The sequence below is a fragment of the Myotis yumanensis genome, unplaced genomic scaffold (genome assembly GCF_028538775.1).
Source record: "Myotis yumanensis isolate MYYU_CA2020_CCGP unplaced genomic scaffold, mMyoYum1.0.hap1 SCAF_6, whole genome shotgun sequence".
Classification (NCBI taxonomy): Eukaryota; Metazoa; Chordata; class Mammalia; order Chiroptera; family Vespertilionidae; genus Myotis; species Myotis yumanensis.
This window is the reverse complement of record NW_027223757.1, coordinates 65,182,301-65,204,512: the sequence shown is the minus strand read 5'-3', so window position 1 is coordinate 65,204,512 and position 22,212 is coordinate 65,182,301. Positions and strand designations below refer to the sequence as shown.

At 39.5% G+C, this 22,212-nt stretch overlaps 1 protein-coding gene across 2 annotated transcripts in view; it reads left to right on the top strand.

The window, feature by feature from the left end:
• SMAP1 (small ArfGAP 1) overlaps positions 1-22,212 on the top strand; it is a 116,171-nt gene that overhangs the window by 74,025 nt on the left and 19,934 nt on the right. The window contains exons 5-6 of one of the 2 annotated variants that reach the window (XM_070418297.1): positions 2,172-2,252; positions 6,438-6,518. In XM_070418297.1, the coding sequence (XP_070274398.1) occupies positions 2,172-2,252; positions 6,438-6,518 (162 nt within the window). The remainder of the gene's footprint in view (positions 1-2,171; positions 2,253-6,437; positions 6,519-22,212) is intronic. The other variant, XM_070418298.1, reaches the window with a different exon arrangement.

The following is a 22,212-nucleotide window of genomic DNA, read 5'->3' as shown; positions in this document are numbered from 1 at the left end:
AGGCCTGGTCGCCCCCAACTGCCCTCCCCTGCCATCCCGGTTGCCCCGAACTGCCCTCCCCTGCAAGCCTGGTTGCCTCTAACTGCCCTCCCCTGCATGCCTGGTCGCCCCTAACTGCCCTCCCCTGCTGGCCTGATTGCCCACAACTGCCCTCCCCTGCCGGCCATCTTGTGCCCACATGGGGGTGGTCATCTTGTGTGAGGATGTGATGGTCAATTTGCATATCACCGCTTTATTATATAGGCTATTTTTGTCACCTGTGTCCTTGACCAGAATTGAATCCACGACTCTTCGGTCTGCAGTTCAGTGCTCTAACCACTGAGCAACCGGCTAGGGCCCTCATATATTTTTATATCCAGCTTTACATGAATTTGGGCAAAAAGGTCTTTTTTTGGTTGTCAATCCTCACCTGAGGACATTTTGTCCATTGACTTTTACTTTAGAGAGAGTGGAAGGGTGGTGGGAGAGAGGTAGAGAGAGAGAGAGAAAGGCATCAGTGTGAGAAAGCACATTGATTGGTTGTCTTCTGCATGTGCCCTGACGGGGATGGGGATTGTATCTGCAATCCTTGACTAGAAATTGAACCTCAGACCCTTCAGTGTGCGTCCGACCGTATAACTGATGAGCTACTCCAGCCAGGGCATGGTCAAAAAGGTCTTTATGATAGGTTATCATCTTAAGTGTTTTTATGTGCTTTTTTAATCTCTTGTTTTCTGCATAAAGTAGTGATTAAATATTTTTTGCAAATAAATTTCCAGTGGGAAAACCAGCTTTGAAGCCATCTTTTAAGATGCTGTTTGATTTCTTAAACATTTTCTTCTATGTGTAATTTCCATTAGTAGTCACTAAATGTCTGGTTTGCACAATTACAACAATGTGTAAGGAAAAAATAACCCTGAGGTTTATGAATTCGGATTGTGATTCAGGAATTGCAGCTATAACTAACTTAAGCAGATTGAATGAGGATTTGTCATCTCATAATGTTATTTTGACATTACATAATAACCTTTCTATAGTAGTACCTTTAATTTTTAAATTCCTCATAGGCACTATTGATGTGATTGGGTAATAGAGAGATGTCAGTTTTATGGCTCCAAAGATCTACACATTTTATAAATATATTTCAGTTATATTTTTGCAGTAAAGAGAGCAGGAAGATAATGTTTCCATTGAAGTGATCAACTACATATATATAGAAATTCAGTAGGAACATGTGTGAGAAAGCTTTTAGATGAAATCCTTTTTTCATGTATAAATTGTCTCTGCTGCATATATAACTGTCTCATAAGGCTCTGGGGTAATTCAGCAAGTACATCTTTGGAAATAGTGTTTGTGTGTGATCTTAAAGAAGGAAGTGTATAAATTGCTTTATAAGTCTATCTGCTGCTTTGCTGTTATATTGCATTAATTCACTTTTTTCCATATCCTGGCCTTTTTTTTTCTCCTGTTTTCTTAAACAGTAGATTAAAACTTTAATTTCCCCTACTTCAGATCTGTTTTATTTTCCATTCTTAAAACAGTTACTATAAGTTAAAAAACACACAAACTCATTTCTACCTTCTTGCTTCTTGGAACAATATGTCTTCATACAGTAGTATTTCTTTTTTTTTTTAAACATATTTTATTGATTTTTCACAGAGAGGAAGGGAGAGAGACAGAGAGCTAGAAACATCTATGAGAGAGAAACAACGATCAGCCGCCTCCTGCACACCCCCCACTGGGGATGTGCCCGCAACCCAGGTACATGCCCTTAACCGGAATCGAACCCGGGACCCCTCAGTCCGCAGGCCGACGCTCTATCCACTGAGCCAAACCGGTTTCGGCACATTAGTATTTCAATAGTAAATATTGACTAAAATTGAATCCCAGGCAAAGCTTAATTATTTTTTAAATACTTTCAGTATGACCTGGTTTTAATAAATTTTATATCCTAGTGAAATACATTTTTAATCATGCACTATCCTGTAATAAATATTTTAAGAAATTTTATGTGGAAATTAAAAAAGCAATACATTCTTCTTGATGCATTATTTTCCTTTGTTAACATACTCCTAAGTACTTCTGTATCTTAGAAATACATGGGTTTTTTTGTTTGTTTCTTTCCTGTACCTATCAGTTCTGATTACCTTCTTTTTGTTTTTTCTCTCCTGACTTTTCATCTGATTCCACAGATTTCTTCCTCTGATGCTCCCCTTCAGCCTTTGGTAGCCTCTCCTTCTCTACAAGCTGCTGTTGAGAAAAGCAAATTGGAGGTATGCTAGTATTTTAGCCAGGTACATTATGTAGTGTTCAGTGGTAAATGAACTTCCTTTCTCATTATGCCATACATAATTTGGAGTGCTGTAATAGTTGTTTAAATTTTGTATGGTCTTCAGTATTAAATATGTTAAATATAACTATTTCTAGAATATCTTCCTATGCCACAGGTAGGATTAAAGGGCTTTAATCTATATTTAATTAAAAAATCACTGATTTATTTGTACCATAGGTATATCTCAATATTTAGGAAGGAATTAACCTTCTTTTGTTTCCATTACTACCTTATACTTAACGTTTTTAATAGTTGCTGTTGAAATCTTTGATATATTAGTAAAATCTGATTAAAATGTTTTGTTTCTATGATTCTGTTGTTATAATCACTTGAAGACAGTTAATGTTTTTTTTAAAGCATTAGTAACAGTCATGTATGTAGTATAGAATCATGAGTTTACAATAATCAATGATAATTTTTAGACTGTGTTTGGGGTAGCAGTGGTTAAGGGTACATGTTGCTACCCCGTTATGGATTTTTAAATACATCCCTACACATATTTGAGGTTTAAAAAAATTTTACTCTACTTTTTTCATTTGTTATCATGAATTCATTTGAGACATTGTTTGAACTAACACTTTTTCTGTGTCTACACCTTGATAAGTGGTGCACTAGACCTGGAGGATACACAGGCAAATAAGATATGGCCCCTGACCTCAAGGAGCTTGTAGTCTAATGGTGAAAAATAGATAACTAGGTAACTTTACAGGTTTCTAATACAATATAATGTGTGCTGTGATTGACATGCATTCATTGTGCTGCAGTTAATACAGGAGTCATACTTTTGATGCATCTTAAACTCTTAATAAACATTAGCTACAAGGATGAGAGTACATTCCAAGTAGAGAAAGCATCTTGTGGGGGAAAAATCTGTCAGCAAAGTGGAATGTTTGGGGATTTGCAAATAAAATGACATGGCTGGAACATGCATAGGATAGGGACAGAAGTCAGAGAGGAGTCTTCTTGTGAGCCTGCTGAAGGTAATTGATGTTCATTCCGAAGGCTCTGGCACTTTAATAAGTTCTAAGGATAAAAGGGGTAACCGGATCTGATTTTTATGTCATAACACAGCTCCACTGTTTCTGTGGAGAGTAAATTTTGTGTTGATAGGTGTGGAAAAGGCTGAGAACCTGTTATAACCCATGAATAAAATGATGGGAGCATGTGCTAAAATGGAGGCTGAGGGAATGAAAAGGAAACTATAGTTTTAAGAGATCTTGAGAAGATAGAATCTGTGGGAATTAGTAATCGATGGAATACGGAGGTACTTTGGGAAGATTTGATGACTCCCAGTTTCTGTTTTTTTTTTTTTCATATTAGTTAAGGTATTACAAATGTGTCCTCATCTCCCCCCCCCCCCCCGCCCCCATTAACCCCCAACCAGTTTCTGTCTTGAGCATTTTAGTAGATGATGATGATACTGAGTGACAAAAGGATAGAAGCTGAGGAGGAGGAACAGGTTTGAGAAGAGAAAAGGGAGATGAATTAAAAGTTGTATCTGTTGACTATGAGATGACTGTGGAACATCCAGGTGTCTAAGTAGGTGGTTGGATATACAGGTCTTTCAGTTCAGAGGAATGAGCCAACTGGAAGGGAGGGAAGGAAGGAAAAGCATTCTATAATATACTAGAGGCCTGGTGCACAGATTTGTGCACTGGTGGGGTCCCTCAGCCTGGCCTGCGCCCTCTGGCAATCCAGGACCCCTTGGGGGATGTTGGATTGCTGGTTTCGGCCCGATCCCCACAGGCCAGGCTGAGGGACCCCCCTGGTGCACGAATCTGTGCACCGGGCCTGTAGTATGCATATAAGATCTTTGGTTAATCTCTTCCTGCCCTCCCCCTTCCCCTTGTCCCTCTGTGATTCATTAGTCTGTTCCATGTTTCCATGTCTGTGCATTGAGCATCTTCCCCCTGGTGGTCAGTGTGTGTCATAGCTACCAGTCAAACAGTTGAATGGTCATTTAGGCTTTTATATATATAGATATATAGATAAAGAATTTTTGCACATCTCATTTATTTTACACTTAGAAAGCAGGGATACTGTTATTTACCTCATAAAGTTAGGATTAAGTGAGTCAAAGTAGTGTTTAGCATATGATAAGGGATCAGTAAGTGTTGGCTGTTGTAAGGAAGAATGATACCAAAGAACAATGCTCCACTGGATGACACTGAGTAGTGAGACTTGAGAGTTTGGTCTCTGTTGTCCCATGACCCTACCATTGATTAGCTGTGTTGCTTTGTGCCTTACTTTCCTAAGATTTTGTTTCTTTGTTTGTAAAAAAGCAATAATGAGTTTTTTTCCAGACAGTTATTATAAAAATTAAATTAGAAAATAAGGTGCTTATTATATTAACTGGCCCATGGGAACTTTTATTATATCTCTTATGTTATAGCCTAGTAATTGCCAGTATTACCTTTTCTGATTTACAAATAGCAAAAATTCTTTTGTTGAAAGCGGTTGTGTCAAACACCATTTTAAAGGCACAGGTGCAGACTCAACCTTTAGGGATTTAGACTAACTTTTGTGTGATTATTATTCTGCTTTACCTGGGTTCATCAGTTTATATTTTTGTGTTTACTATTAGGAAACTAAGGTTAGATCAGTACCCAGTTGCAGTAGTCATTCAATTCTAGGTTTCTACACATCTCTCTCCTCTGTAATGCCTATGAATAATACTCTTTGTTTAATCTTTATTTTTTTTTAGGATTTTTTTTGAATTAAATGTATTGGTTAATAAGATTACATAGATTTGAAGTGTACAATTTTATGATACATCATCTGTATATTGTAGTGTGTTCACCTCCCAAACTCAAATCTACCATTTTCATATATTTGACCCCCATAATAAATCCTTTTTATTCCCCCACCTCCCTTCCCTTTGGTAATCACCATACTGTTGTCTGTGTCTATGAGTTTTTGTTTTTCTTGTTTATTTGTTGCTTTCAGTTTTATATCCCACATATGAGTGAAAGCATATGGTTTTTAACTTTATTTCTTTCACTTAACATGATCTTCTCAACATTTATCCATGTTAATTTTTATTTCATTTTCCTCTTTTTGGCATGTTTGTAGTCCTTAAGTTTTTAATATTATATCCCTGTTTCATCCATCTTGAAATTGCAAATTGTGAACATCATGATACCATTATAGTTTACCTTGACTGTTGAAATACACTAACTAGTAAGCTGGCTCTGGTCCCAAAATACTGTATCTATATTTACCTTTTATTTTCCATGAGAAAATAATTGTGTTTGCCATTTTAAAAATCACAATACTGTAGTGATAGACTGAAAATATTTTGTGACATCTTAAAAAGTGATTGTACTGTACCTTTCCCCTTTATATTTACATGTTATAATCTGCCTTTATCTGTGAGATAGGAATTGTATTCATCAGTTAGTTTATTTTTTCTTATTCAATTTTGAACTTTATGGTGCTATTAGGAAGCTTATGTAAAGATGCAGTGAGACTTTATTGAATAGAGGTCTCATTTGTTTAATTACACAAATTCTAAAATATCAAGTCTCACCTCCATTTTAGTTTTTTTAAGAAAAGATATATTTTTAAGAAATATATATTTTTATTGATTTCAGAGAGGAAGGGAGAGGTAGAGATAGAAACAATATGAGAGAGAATCATTGATTGGCTGCCTCCTGCATACCCCCTATCTGACCAGAATTGAACTTTGACCTCCTGGTTCATAAGTCAGTGCTCAACTACTGAGCAATACCAGCTGGGCAAGAAATTATATTGTTAAAAAAATTTTTTTTTTATTGATATGAGAGAGAGAGGGACATTGATTTATTGTTCCACTAATTATGAATTCATTGGTTGCTTCTTCTATGTATCCTGACCGCAGATTGGACCTGCAACCTTGCAGTATCGGGATGACACTCTAACCAACTGATCTAACTCTGAGGGCCAAGAAAAGATGTTTTTTATTCATCAATATATAACCTCATTGAGAATATGAATTTGCTCTTTACTTTTATATTTCAGTATCACCAGATATTGTCATCATTGAAAATTTGTACCTTTCTCAAATGACAACTCAAACTAATAAAATGTGTTAAGAGCTGACAATTTTTAAAAAGTAAACTTAGCAAAACTTTGGGCTGTGTTTTAGAAAGAAAAGGAAAAAAAAAAAGAAGAGAAAAAGAGAGAAAAGGAACCAGAAAAGCCTGCAAAACCTCTTACAACTGAAAAGGTAAAATTTCCTTTTTTAAAAAAATCTATAAAGACTACCATCTTATTTGCATACTTATATGTGAACTAGAGGCCCGGTGCACAAATTCGTGCATGAGTGGGATCCCTTGGCCTGCCGGTGATTGGGGCTTACCGGGCCGTCTCGCCCAGTCCCAGTAGTGGCCCATCAGGGCCAGCCGACCAGCTGGCCATGGGGAGGGACTGCAGGGAGTTTGCCAGCTGCGGGAGGTTGGCTGTGGGAATGCCCTTTCCACCAGGGGCAGCTCCTGCATTGAGCGTCTGCCCCCTGTTGGTCGGTGCGCATCATAGCTACCAGCTGGTCATCCGGTCATCTGGTGGTAACGGTTGCTTAGGCTTTTATATATATAGATGAGTTTTGGGATATTCATAATATGCAAATAATAGTTCTTTGAACAAGTATTTGTTGAGCGATTACTATGTGCTAAATATGTCCTATTGATAGCTTGTTCTATATGATTTGTAGTCAGTTATATATGTGTGGGTATAGATAATGTGAGTTCCTCAAAGACAAGTATTCCCTTATTAATGACATAAAGAATGGCATTTTAGCTTACTGGTATATGCACAGACTTCAGTAAAGTTTGAAGAATGAAAAAGACCCAATATACCTGAAAGGGCCTTCAGAAAAGACTCCATGCTTAAGGTTAGCATTTGAACTAGATTTTGAAGTGTAGGTAGATAAGGTGCAAAGGAATATATCATTTGGACTGAACACCTTGAAGGATAGGCATGGAAACTGGAAACATACAAAGTAACTATGTTTAGGAAAAGAGGACTAGAGGAGTTTGAAGATATATATCTATGATAGAAAATAGTGAAAAAATAGACCAAAACAGTAGATTGAGCTCAAATTGTAGAAGATCTTAAAGGTGGGTTAATTCTTTATTGGAGGAAAGGCTGTGGAAGCATTTTTACTTGCCTAAAGCAGATGATACAGCTAATTCACAAGGATTCTTTTGGAAGATTATTTGGCAGTGATCTGCAGGATAGATGTGACTAGACAAACTAGAAGTAGATAGAACATTAGATTTTTTATAAATAATTATGGCTGCTTGGCTTTGAATGCATTTCACCATAGAACCATGGAAACATGGTAGGGGGATTGTCAGTAAAGGGAGCATTCTTGATTTTCCTGTTGAAATTTTAAAAATTGACTTTATCAGGGTATCATTTACATACTACAAAGTGTACAGTGTGAATATGTACTCGTTCTTTCTCTGTCATTTGGTAGAGTCTCTGCATTCAAAGAGTTATAAACAAGCTTTCAGCAAGTTAAGATGTACTAAGCATCCAAAGACTCCTCTATTCTTCATGTAGCAGTCAGTCCCATCCATCATCTGATTCTTCACCTGTCTTCCTAGCAGTCTCCCTCCATTGTTCATATAGTCAGACTTGTCCATTGTTACCTAAACAAACTTTCCTGCTTTAAATTGCTTTTCCAAAAATGTCCTTTCCTTTCCCCACCTCCTACCTAAAGCTTACTCATTCCATTGTTTCCATGCAGTCCTCTAAACATCTTAACTAAATACGTTTTCTCCCTTCCTCAAAATTCTGCTATTTCCTTCAAGTACTCCTGCTGCTGCTCATGGTAGGAGCCTGTGAGAGAATACTCACACAGAGGGAAAAACTTTAGTTTCTGTCAAAGTTTTGTGGTCAAGATACTGCACAGTGTATAAAAAGAAAGATTTAAAATTATAACAGGGGAAATTGAAAGAAAAATAGCACAAATAAGCTTTACTTCACATATAGGAATTTTTTCTGTATGTTCTGAGCTGATTTTTTTCAGAGGGTGTATATAATCTACACAGGAGAAATTAGTAGTAATATCAGTAAAAATACAGGGTGGGCAAAAATAGTTTTACAGTTGTGAGTACATGAAAGTTTATTCTTGTATTTTTTAATTATTGTATTATTTTGCATATGAACAACTGTAAACCTACTTTTGTCCTACCCTGTAGTAGCAGTAGTAGCCAGAATAATATCATCATAAATAATAGTTGGCTTTATTGATCATCTGCTTATACCAGGAGCTATGCCATGTGTGCAACTTTTACGTACAGTTGTATATGTACAACTTATATATAATAAGTGACCACCCATTTATCTACCGCCTAAATTAGGAAATAGAACATGGCCAGCACCCCAGAAGCTGTCTCCCATAACTCTTTTTAATAAAAAAAAAATCACTTCCCTTCTCCCTAGAGATAATCATTTCCTTGCATTGTAGAAGTAGTTTCACCTTCTCTGCATGTGTTTCTAAGTAATGTGATTTGTTTTTTTAAATATATTTTAATTGATTTTTTACAAAGAGGAAGGGAGAGAGGTAGAGAGTTAGAAACATTGATGAGAGAGAGAAACATCAATCAGCTGCCTCCTGCATATCCCCTACTGGGGATGTGTCCGCAACCCAGGTACATGCCCTTGACCGGAATCGAACCTGGGACCTTTCAGTCTGCAGGCCGACGCTCTATCCACTGAGCCAAACCGGTTTCGGCTGTGATTTGTTTTTCTTTATTTTTTGAATGTATGAATGGAATAATGCCATAGATATTCTTGTGTTTTGCTTTTATTAGTCAACCTTTTTTTTTTTTTCTTGTAAGGGTCAATCATGTTGTGTATAATTACAGTTTATTCAGTTAATTTAGCCCTCATTCCAGAATCGCTGATTTAAATTCTACATCCATGAAACTGGGTCTTTATAGAAGAACAGAAGCATGTCTGCTGCATGACTCACTGGAGAGCACCAATGAGAGAAAGGCTTCTCTTGGTGTGGACACAAAACATTTCTCAGCAGTTTTACTCAGACACTGAAAGGAAATGATATAGTTATGTATATGGAAAAAAATTTGTGATAATGCCATTAAGTGGGAGGTAAAATATAACATCAGTTAAAACTGACATCAGTCATTTCCTTATTAGAAATTATCTAAAGTAAAATTTATCTTGTAAAATCACAATTCTTTTCATCTAATTCCTACTTGATTAGAACCACCTGCATTTGGAGGCAAAATAGAACAGTGTGTTAGATGAAAAATTTGATTAGAATCATAGACTTGAGCTATAGAGAAAGCATTGGCCCCATAGCCATAAACTTTATCATCTTCTGGAGTATCACTTTTGTGGTACTTAAAATTATTTGTCTAGATTATTGCATTTATTTGAAAATATTACAGTGCCAGAAAAACTAGAGGCAAAAAAAAGGATCCCAAATTCATCAAAATTTAGCAGGGCCTTAACAATGGGAAAAATGAAAAGATACTAGTAAGTCTAATTGCTTATAATAAAGTAGAAGTGGCTAAGCCCTTCATAGTCTGGCCATTACCTGTTTTCACATTTTGTTTTAGTTAATTCTTTCCTAAATCTATATAATTTCCAGGAAAACTGAGTAGATATTTTCTTCTGAACATTCTATTGTTATGTTATAAAGTACATAAATTATGGCATATATTTTGGCTACCTTTTAGCTTAATGTTCTACTTATCTGGGTTATAATCTTTTATCTTGTAGTCATGCTATTTCAAAAATTGTTTTTTAATATGTTATTTAAACTTGTGGCTGAGCAGAGTTCCCCCTGTGGGAGCACACTGACCACCAGGGGGCAGCTCCTGCATTGAGTATCTGCCCCCTGGTGGTCAGTGTGTGTCATAGTGACCAGTCATTCCCAGTCGTTCTGCTGTTAGGGTCAATTTGCATATTACCCTTTTATTATATAGGATAGAGGCCTGGTGCATGGGTGGGAGCTGGCTGGTTTGCCCTGAAGGGTGTCCCAGATCAGGATGGGGGTCCCGCTGGGGTGCCTGGCCAGCCTGGGTGAGGGGCTGATGGCTGTTTGCAGGCTGGCCACACCCCCTTTAGGGTGGGGTGTCCCCACTGGGGTGCCTGGCCAGTCTGGGTGAGGGGCTGAGGACCGTTTTCAGGCTGGCCAAGCCCCCCTGGTGACGGAAGCTCCCAGCCTCTCCTTTTTTTCTTTTTTTTTTATTCTGGGATTTATTTACCTTCTATAATTGAAACTTTGTAGCCTGGCATGGAGCTCAGAGCTGGTCGCGGCAGGCGGGAAGCTTGGCTTCCTCCATCATTGGGGCAGCCAAGCTTCCTGCTTGCTCCAGCTCCATGGCTGCCAGCTGCCATCTTGGTTGGGTTAATTTGCATATAGTCGCTCTGATTGGCTGGTGGGCGTGGCTTAAGGTGTAGCGAAGGTATGGTCAATTTGCATGTTTGTCTTTTATTAGCATAGACTAGTGACCCAGTACACGAAATTCGTGCATGGGGTTGTGGGTCCCTCAGCCTGGCCTGCACCCTCTCCAATTTGGGATCCCTCTTGCAATCTAGAACCACTGGCTCCTAAACACTCACCTGCCTGCCTGCCTGCTACTCCTAACTGCTCCCCTGCTGGCCTGATGGCCCTAACTGCTCTCCCCTCCTGGCCTGATCCCCCTAACTACTCTGCTTTTGTGTGTGTGTGTGTGTGTGTGTGTGTGTGTGTGTGTGTGTGTGTGTGTGTGGACTTTCCAGCTTTTATTACAAAAAGAACTTGATCCTAGCCCAGTTTTCCAATAAGTCACCAACTCAAAGTCTGACGTGGTCAGGGCCTGTCTGGCTGGGGAGTGGGCTGGTGGACAGGTGCAGAGCCCTGCTCAGAACAGCAGACATTTCATTCTTCTCGTCCCGGGCTGGTAGTAGCAGATGTCGAAGTAGCTCTCACAGGTCCTCACTGAGCCTCGTTAAAGTGGGTCACCATTGTCTTGTGCAGTGTTTCCTTATAGGACTCGGAGGTGACCCCATTGGAGCTGCCTCGGGCACCCAAACCGGAGCCCCGCACCCGTGTCTGGGCCTCAATGGGTTTCACAATGCCCTGCTTCTTACAACCCAGGCCACTGCCCTCTTTCCAGCCCATGGCCTGGAGCATGTGAATGCCGATGTTGTCACTGCCCAGACCATCCCTTGTGGGCTGCTTAAAGTCTATGGAGGCGGCAGACATGCCACCATACTTCCTCCTCTTAGGCTTTGGTGGCTCAGGGATGCCATACTTCTCTCTGCGTTCGGCTGCCCGGTCCCGGTCCTGGCCTGATCCTCCTAACTGCCTGTCTGCTCTCGCCTCCTGGCCTAAACCCCCTAACTGCCTGTGTGCTCTCCCTTCCTCGTCACGCCTTCAGACACCAGTGCAGGAATGCTGGGAGCTCTCCACTGAGACCCCGCCCCTGTCCTGACGCCCGCTTCTGGGCCCGGCAGTGATGGGGGCGCTGTTGCCTCCCAACCTGACGCCCCCCTCTGGGCCAGACGGTGCCACAGGTCTGTGTGCACTTCTGTGAGGGGGTGGGGGGGGGTGCTGTGGCCTGTCCTCACGCCTCCCCCTCCAGGCCAGGCAGTGCCATGGCCTGTGTGCGCTTCTGCTGGTGGGCCACCCCCAGCGGCAGCCTCACGTCCTGGTGGCGCAAGCCCCCGTCCCCGCCCCCCGGCTCCTGTGAATGTGCACCTTTGGTTATGACTCAGACACCATTAGGACCAATTAGCATATTCCCTCTTTATTGTATAGGACAGTGATGGCGAACCTATGACATGCGTGTCAGAGGTGACACGTAAACTCATTTTTTTGGTTGATTTTTCTTTGTTTAATGGCATTTAAATATATAAAATAAATATAAAAAATATAAATCTTTGTTTTACTATGGTTGCAAAGATCAAAAAATTTCTATATGTGATACAGCACCAGAGTTAAGTTAGGGTTTTTCAGAATGCTGACACGCTGAACTCAAAAGGTTCGCCATCACTGGTATAGGACTAGGGGAGCGGTTCTCAACCTGTGGGTCGCGATTCATAACAGTAGCAAAATTACAGTTATGAAGTAGCAACGAAAATAGTTTTATGGTGGGGGTCACCACAACATGAGGAATAGTATTAAAGGGTCGCGGCATTAGGAAGTTTGAGAACCACTGGACTAGGGGCTCAGTGCATGAATTGTGCACCTTGAAAGGAACTGTGGACCACAAGGCTGCGGTGGGCACAGGGGCAGGTCTTGGCCCATCCTCCGCGCCCCTGCCCTGCCCCTCCTGTTGCGGCCCCTGGTCCCAGGTTTGCCGGCAGCCTGGCTCCCACCGCTGCTGCTCCTATGCGCTACCAGCGCCGGCCCCGCTTGCACCTGCTGACAGTGTGGAGCGATTGGGGCCGGCGCCAGCAGCAGATGTGAGCGGGGCCAGTGCCGTTAGTGGGTGTGAGTGGTGGCTGATGCCCTGACGGCCCTTCAGGAGCCAGGGGTAGGTGGAGAAGCCCTTGGGCGATTGGGACTGGCAGCTGCCACTTGCACCTCCTGACAGCGCCAAGCGATCGAGCTTGGCAGCAGGTGCGAGTGCCGGGTGGGACTGCAGCGTGTGGGAGCAAAATATTTTCAGTAACCACCAGAGACTTGCCCCGATGATAGCAACTGGCTCCTCGCCTTGGTCTGGCGCCCCCGCTCACCTGCTCCACTGTCCCGCCACAGCGATGCCCACCATGTTACGTGCTCGGCCACCTGCTGCTGATGCCCGCCATATTCTGCGTGCGCCCCCTGATGGTCAGTGCATGTCATAGCAACGGGTTGTTCAGTTGTTTCGCCATTCAGTCTATTTGCATATTAGGGTTTTATATATATAGATATTTAGAAGCTAGATTTTCACCACAGTAGAAGAATGCTTAAATCCAAGACTCTCTTCTTTAAGTAGGCTAACCTACCACATATAAGTGAGCTAATCAATACAACCACTAACTGTAATTCAAGGGAGTAATCAATAAATAGTTGCTGGGTTTAGTCCTAATAGAGTGTAAAGTTTGACTTCTCTATCCTTTTTCTCAGTAAAACCAATGTTACAAAATGTCACTCTAGGTCGCACTTGAAATTGGTGTTGGGATGTCCTGTTTTCAAGATGTTCTATTTTTCATTCTTGAAAAATTTTTATTTGTTGATTTGAGGAGGGGAGGGAGAGAGAGAGAGAAAGGGAAAGAAGTGTTGTTCTATTATTTATGCATTCATTGGTGGGTTCTCGTATGTGCCCTGACTGGGGATGGAACCCACAACCTTGGCATATCGATATGATGTTCTAACCAACTGAGCTATACCCAGCCAGGGCTCAAGATGTCCTATTTTTTAAAGAATAATTAAGGGAATTTTAAAAATTTGTAATTATATAGTGAGTTTATATCTATCTGAAAGTGACATTTTGTAACTTCATATTTTATTTTAGAAGTTAAATTAGTTTTTTAAACTTCTTACCCTTTTTATTGAAGTATAATGTATAGATCTTGAGTTTATATCCCAGTGAATTTTTACAAATATATGCACAGATTAATATTCAAAGCATTTTCTTGTTCTTCCTATTCAGCCCTCTCCCAAAGTTAATCACTATTTAAATTTCTGTCAATATAGATACATTTTATCTGCTTTTAATTTTATGTAAATGAAGTCATACGGCACCTACTATTTCCGTGTCTGTTTTTTTATGTTTGAAAATAATTTATTTTATTGTTGACAATATCACAGATGTCTTTCATTTCTGCTCCCCCTCCCCCCCTCTGCTTTCTTCTGCTAATCATTGTGTCTGTGAGATTCAATCATGTTTTTTGTGTGTTCTTTTCTTATTAAGTACCTGTTTACCTGTGGCATATTTGATTTTTCCATTCTACAGTTGGTTGACACAAGTAGTTTTTGGTTTAGGACTTTGATGAATAAAGCTACTATGAACATCCTTGTACATGCCTTTTAAGAAGCATATTCACATATCTTATTTGGGTGTATACCTAAAGGTATAAATGCTGCGGCTTAGGAAATACATATGTCTAGCTTTAGTTTGTTTGCCTAAGAGTTTTTCATAGTCATTTTACCAATTTATATTCTCTTCAGATTGTATGATAGTTAACAGTCGTTTTGCATTTTCAAAAAACCTGGTATTGTCATTAAAAAAAGAATCTGGTGGGTATAGAAACTAAGATTTTTATTAATTGGTGCTAATTTAGTATACAAAATATCCTGGCAATTGAGGTTATCTTTAAGTGAGTAAATAATTTAAATAGCTTGAAACAGTTGTGACTACAACATGCAAGTTCTTTCAGCCAAGACAGTTTGCTTTTTTCTCACTGTTTTACCTAGTTTAAAAAAGAAAGAATTGAGTAGCTAAAGTAAGAATTATTGTTTTACAGAAAGCAATAACAAGATGATAGTAACCTTACTTGTTAGTTAAATAACTGTATACTAAAATGCCCTCAACCCTAAAAGAAAAAGGAACCAGTTGAAGTTATAATAGCTTTTTAATACTTATCTATTATTAAAGTAAATTGTGGTAATAAAGAATGTGCAAGTTGTGGCAGAAAACCATATTTTAAGTTCTATTACATGCTTGTAGTAAATTGCAACATTTTTTTTCTGTCATGGAATTTCTAAATGTTTTTTTGCAATCATTTAAAGCTTTATTGCCAGTGAGGCAATAAAAAGAAAAGAAATCCAATTACTTCATGTGCAAAGCTTTCATTTCCTATTTAATGAAAAAAAGGAAGACTTTTGTTCAGTAAGCATGCAGGCTTTACAGTCCCTCACAGTAGATTAGAAATTTCCTTTAATAGAAAGTAAGAAAACTATGTCCTCAATAAATGCTCCGATGAAAGGTAGTTTTATTAAGTTAAAGACTGTGCGTAAGAATGTTGCAGCCAAGCCCGGGCCAGTGTTGTACAGTGAGTAAGAGCTTCAACCCACACTGAAGGGTTGAGGGTTGGATTCCTGGTCAAGGGTCAAGGGCACATACCTTCTGGGTTGCAGGTTCCATCCCCTGTGTATGTGTGTGGGGTTATATGGGAGGCAACCAAGATGTGCTCTCTCACCTCTCTTTCTCTGTCCCTCCCTCCCTCCCCCCCTTTTCCCTCTCTCTCTCCCTTCCTCCCTTACTCACTTCCACTCTCTCTAAAAATCCATGGAAAAATATCCTCCAGTGAGGACTAACAAACAAAAAATAAGATTGTTGCAGCCAAGTTGGAAAGGGTCAACAATTAGATTTGATGGGTCATCAAAAGTAATAAAAAGAGTAAGTGCTTACTTGATGCACTTACTTCAAGCTACTTAATATATACCAGCTGTTCTAAACCCTTTATAGGGTGTCTCCAAAAACACACTTTGAATACCATTATTAATTCCAGTTGGTTACATCTGAAAAGAAACAAACATCAGTTGAGCTTTCAGCTGGTAAAGTGTGTATACATTTTTAGGGATACCCTAAATATGTTTTGTATATCCATGAGGTTGATACTGTTATCCTCATTTATTGATGAGAACCTGAGAGACACAGGTTTGGTAATTTATTCATGATCACACAGCTATTGAGGAGCCAAGCCAAGATTTGAATCTGAACATTCTGCCTTCAAAGTGTATGCACTTAACCAGTATACTCTGTGACCTCTTGGTACTACTATTACAGCCAAAGTGGAGAAAGAAAGGAGGGAGAAAAGTCAAGGGATTAAATAAATACCTACTAAGTGCCATGAATTGTACTAAGCATTTTATGTGTGCTAATTCTCACAGTAAACAGATAGTTTTAAGATAGTCATGATACAAAGGAGAAACAGAAGATTCAAAGAGTGACATTTTACCTAGGGTCACACATCTTGTAATTGCTGGAGCTAATCTTTCTAAAAAGGAGGCCATTGATGGGGTGTTCATTATTTTCTTATGAATGTCTGCTATGGGTTAATTTAAACAACTAATACCCATTGGGAAGTAGCAAGCTATTTATATCTTTGGGACAAGTTTTCGAATACCATAAGAATGATGTAGCATACCATCTATGCTAAATAATGGCAACATGGTGTAGTAAAAAGAATATGGACTCTGGGCCAGAAAGACCTCAGTGTTTATGATTAAAGTTTAAAGTGGTAATTTAAGGTCATAGTTTATAAGCATATTTGGGTAGGTCACATCATCTGCATAATCCTAAAGGTACTCCCAAATTATTTAACAAATGTGTCCCAGTGACTGATATGTGACAGAAACTCTACTAGGCACTTGGGATACAACAATGAACAAGTCTGACAGAAATCCCTAACCTTTAGAGTTTACAGTCTGATCAAATGGATTCAATTGTGATTTGCTCTTGGGAAACTGATCTTCTTGATACTGTCTCCTTGCTCTCTGACGAGTTAGGAGCCAGCCTGCCTGATACAGTTCATTTCCAAAAGCCTCCAGGGTCAAAGGTGTTTTGGTTCCATCTGCACTAGCTTTCTTCAGGACCATCAATTTTCTTTTTTTGCCCAGATGTTCTAATTTCAATACACATTTTTTGAACATCTTTTATGTAATGAATCCTATTCAACATTGGGGGTTTAAAGATGACATCAGAAAAAAAGTGTTTCTATTAAAAGCTAGTCTGGGAGAAAGAGAGAGAAGAGAGGAGGAAACCTTTTGTCTTCTACCTATGGTCTCTCCATAAGCCTGCTTCCACCCTTTATTCCATAAAAACTAGTCAGGACTTACAAGTAGGGGTGTAAGGCTTCATTGTGAAAATCCCTTAACCTTAGTCATTCACTGTTCCTGGTGCATGGTAATCCCTCAAGTATTTCTTGAAGAAAGGACAGGAGAAAGGTATATTTCCAGATGTATGTATATTTTGTTTGGAAATGTATATGCTAACCCTAGATGGGTCCCAACAGTAGCCATACCCACACAATTATTTCTATAGAGGGGAGATATTTAGGGCCATGTCAAGATTTTATTTGTATTCTTTTAATGTTTCAGAGCTGATAAGGATGTAAGCAATCTAGTCTAACCTCCTCATTATTCAGAGGAAGAAGTGGGAGCTGAGTGTGAATTATTCAGTTTGTAAGTGATGTCAGGACTCAAATCCCCACAGCTCCTGACCTGAATCTCTGCCAGGGATAATTTGTTTTTAATAGTTGTCTTTAGTTGGTAACAGTGTACTCAGAACAAGCAGTGAGTGTGCATATCCAATGATGAATGCAGCCTTCTTTATCACTTGACTTTTCATTCTTACCCAAACCCTACAGGAAATACTTTGCAACGTTTGAACAGTAATTTTTCATACACAATAATCTGGTTGTTGGTAAAATGTCTGATAACTTACATAATGTGTTCGGTTGTCTTCACAGTTTTTCCTCACTATCCTCCCTATCTAGCATCACTAAGCTGATGGCCCCATATTTCTCTGGCAGAACCAGAAGTACTGAACTTGAAGTTACCTATCTTTCTCTAGTTTAAAAAGAAGATTTAAAGCTGGAAGTAAAGTGTTGGAAAATAGCATGGCATTATTCTGAAGTAGCAACAACTAAGTACCAAAGAGAGAGAATTTCCATTCTTTAGAAGAAAAGGAGACCAAGTTGGGTTGGAAGCTAATGAATGGGGGCAGGGAAGCTAATAGTAGTAGTATTTATAGTAGAGGCAGTAGTGATAGTAGTTAGTAACCGTGGTAAAAATATAGCACTAATTCAAAGAGCATAGTCTCCAAATCCTTGCATGCCAGTGTGATTCTTAGATTATCATCCTATCTAATAATAGACAAACATGGTAATTGATTGTACCTTCGCTACGCCTCCCATGGGCTTATCAGCGAGATATGCAAATTAACTGCCAACAAAGATGGCAGTTAATTTGCATACGTAGGTGCGAAGCGGCGGAGCGAAGGCTGAAGGCGGCTCCGGCCGGAGCAACGAGGGCTGTGAAGGCAGCTCCAGCCGCAGCAGCAAGGGCTGTGAAGGCGACTCTGGCCGCAGCATCGAGGGCTGAGAAGGCGGCTCTGGTCGGAGCAGCGAGGGCTGTGAAGGCGGCTCCGGCCGGAGTAGCGAGGTCTTTGATGGCGGCTCCAGCTGGAGCAGCGAGGGCTGTGAAGGCTCTCGCCGGAGCGAAGGCCTGGGTCCTGGGTGCCGGAGGAAAACCGGTGCCGGCAGCCAGGGTAAGGGAAGGCCTATTGCACAAATCTTTTCATGCAACAGGCCTCTAGTTAACTAATAAAAGTAAAAAGTAAAAACATGGGTTTAGTGCATGTGAACTCTATAAGTGGTAGTTGTTGTTGTAGTGTGGGTGTGGTAACATTAAATTATATCTTTGGATGGATTTATTACCACATTACTATAATATATGAATTTAGACATATTAAGTATCATATAATGTTATCTTGCTAATCCTATATAATAAAGAGGTAATATGCAAATTAACCCTCATGCCCTCACAAGATGGCTGCCTACGACCAGGCCAGCAGGGGAATTATGAGGGAGAACCAAACAACTGAACAGCAGGCTGCGTGGGGCGACCAGGCCAGCAGGGAGGTTAGTGAGGGATGACCAAAGACTGAACAGCAGGCTGCGTGGAGTGACCAGGCCGGTCGGGGGGCTGTGAGGGGCAACCAGGCCATCCAGCGGGCAGTTGGAGGTGACCAGGCCAGCAGGGGGGGCAGTAAGAGATGACCAGGCCAGTGGGGGGGGGGGGGGCGGGGATGCAAGAAAACATCCTATGTGTTTGAGAATTGAGTTATTTCTGTGAATTTGTTTTCACTGTAGACTTAGTGTATCATCTTAAAGCAAGCAGTGAAATTATGAAATTACTATGTTTCTTGTGACCTAGTAATAAATTGCTAATGACTTCTAGAGAGTCTCTTACTGGCTATAATGGAAACTTTGAAATAATGTAAGGTGTCTGATTAGACAGGTTGACATAATATATAATACTATGTACATGTGTTTGGTAAGGCTTTGTTTTGGTCATTATACCTGATGATATCATGACACATAAAACCACCAGGTTCTAAGCATAGTAAAGAAAGAGAGAAGGAAGAGTTAAAATTATAATAGTAATATTAAAATCTCAAATGTTTATAGTGTTTTTTTATATTTTAGTTTGGAAAGCACTGTTGTAATATATATTTCATTTTACCTTCACTTATTCTTTCTCTAATTTCTTACTTTCTTTATGTAGTTCTGAGTTTCTAACCTATATATATCATTTTCCTTCACTCTGAAAAACTTTCGACATTTCTTGCAAGGCAAGTCTGGCAACAGATTCCCTCAGTTTTTCCTTGTCTAAGTTTTTATTTTTCCTTTACTTTTGAAAGATGATTTCGCAGGATACAGAATGCTAGGTTTGTGAGGTTTTTTCCTTTCAATACTTTAAATATTTGAAATGCTTGTATGGTTCTTCTTGCATGGTTTCTAAGAAGTTAAATCTAATTCTGATATTTACTCCTCTGTAGATAACTGTTTTCCTCCTTTCGCTTCTTTCAGGATTTTTTCTTTATTTTTCTGTTGTTTGAAAATTATATGACTAGGTGTAGTTTATTTTTAGCATTTATCCTGATTGCTATTCTCTGAGCTTCCTGGATCTGTGATTTGGTGTCCAACATTCTTTGAGAAACTGTACAAAATAAGATGAGAACCCGAAGTTTAGAGATAGACAAATTTCCAAATTTTATGACGGAAAATGTAAGTGGATTTTGAATATTGTGTCATTGAACTTGACATGAGTTCTATGCAAAATTCAAATGGGATTTTTTTTTTAATGACTTCTTTTTCAAAGTGTTAACATTGCTTACTGGTTGCCTTCATGGGTTCCCAAAGAACAATTCCTGTCAGATTAAGCTTAATGGTCAAGATTCTTAGCTATCCTCTGGTTAAGATGTAGACAGGTGTGCCTGATGATTCAACTGTTAGGTGGATTGTGAGCTGGATAGACAGCTTTACCCAGAGAATACAGTTAATTGGATTGATACCAATATCAAAGGAGTTTGCTGCATTCTTCAGGGCTCAATCCTGGACTTTGTTCCTTTCAGCATTTTTATAAACTGGGCACATGAATGTCATTTTGTTCAAATTTTTAAATGACCAAGCAATAAAGATTAGTTAAGACATTGAATGACAAAATCAGTTCCTCTGAACATGTTATACACAAAATACCAACAAATTAGATAAACATAAAAATCTGAAATAAGTTCCTCAACTGCCATGAATATAATAGCACAAAAGAAAGTGATTGAGGGTTGGGTGTGAATTAGTGGTCTGCTGGGAGAGTCATGCTCTACTTATTATGCCATGTTTTCTGTATGGCTGTATCATGGAGAATAGGGATAAGTGGATTGATGCTACAAGTTGCCTGAAGAGGCTGTTCTAGCAACTTAACTGTTCAGTTGAAAAGAATTACTTTGTTACTATAAATGATGCTTTCTTTAAAATTATTTAGCTAAGCAAGGTAAACTTATCTATACTGGAGATTGAAAAGTATAGAGTGTGAAGCATATTATGTTAAACTTCTGAAAATTATATATAGTTAAGGCTGATAATTTCTTATTTCAGAAGGTTATTAAAGAATTGATATCTGTGATGGTAGGCTAATTGCTTAAATAATTCTGACAGAGACAGTAGTTATTAAAAAGTATGGATAGATATGTGTTCTTAAAAATTATATATCTGTATAGCTAACAAAAAGTGAACTCAACTAAAATATGAATTCTTTAGGTAGTTATAGAAGAAATGATCTTATAGGAATAGTTTGAGAAAGGAATGAGTGAGTGAATGTTTTATTTTCTTTGTTATAGAGAGGTAGACTTTTGAGTTAAGAATCTATCTAGTAAATACAGGGTTTTTTTTATCTGGTCCTACATAGAATTTTTTTGTATGAAAGAGAAAGATGGTTTGGAATATGTAAGTGTGACTTGAGCTACTGAGAATTAGAAGAATAGTATATGTAAATTGTAACTGATAGTGTAGACTCAGAGGAAAAACATTATCAAATAACATTTCATTAGGCTTTCCTTGGTGCAATGGTCTAATGCTCAGCAGTGTAGGTGAGGGGAGTAAACTGTACTCATAAAGACTTCCAGGCCTGCCCCACTTCTGCTAACAGGTGCACATTAACAGTAGCTAGCAAATAAATGTCAAAAGAAGTTATTTTTAAAAAAATATATATTTTATTGATTTCTCACAGAGAGGAAGGGAGAGGGATAGAGAACCAGAAACATCGATGAGAGAGAAACATCGATCAGCTGCCTCCTGCACATCTCCCACCGGGGATGTGTCCGCAACCCGGGCACATGCCCTTGACCGGAATCGAACCCGGGACCCTTCAGTCCGCAGGCCGACGCTCCATCCACTGAGCCAAACCGGCCCCGGCAAGAAGTTATTTTTTAAAAGTGTCATTTCACATGAAGGAGTTAAATGGTTAAGAACAATTACATTAAGATTATATTTATACTAGAGGCCTGGTGCACAAATTCGTGCATGGGTGGGGTCCAGTTGGCCTGCCTCGATGGGGGCTGATCAGGGCCAGGCCGGCTTGGGGCGGGGGGCTGTGGGAGGTCAGCCAGCCAGCCCTGCCCGAGATCGGGGGGGGGGGGGGGGGACAATTGGGGGCTGAACTGGCTGGGAGAGGAGTCGTGGGAGGTTGGGGGGGGGGGCGATTGGGGCCCCCATTGGGCTGGTTGGCCGCCGCAGTGCGCCTCATAGCAACCAGTCATTCCGGTTGTTCTGTCATTCTGGTCGCTTGGCTTATATATATAGTCACTATTTTGAGGTACTAATATGTAAGGTCTGTCACTGTGAGCTCAATAATCATGTTTACTTGTTTGTTTTGTTAATACAATAATAAATGTTCTAAGCTTCATTACACTATGCTTCATATGCTTTATTACACTAACTTTATACAAAATCTGTATAATTGAGTTTTA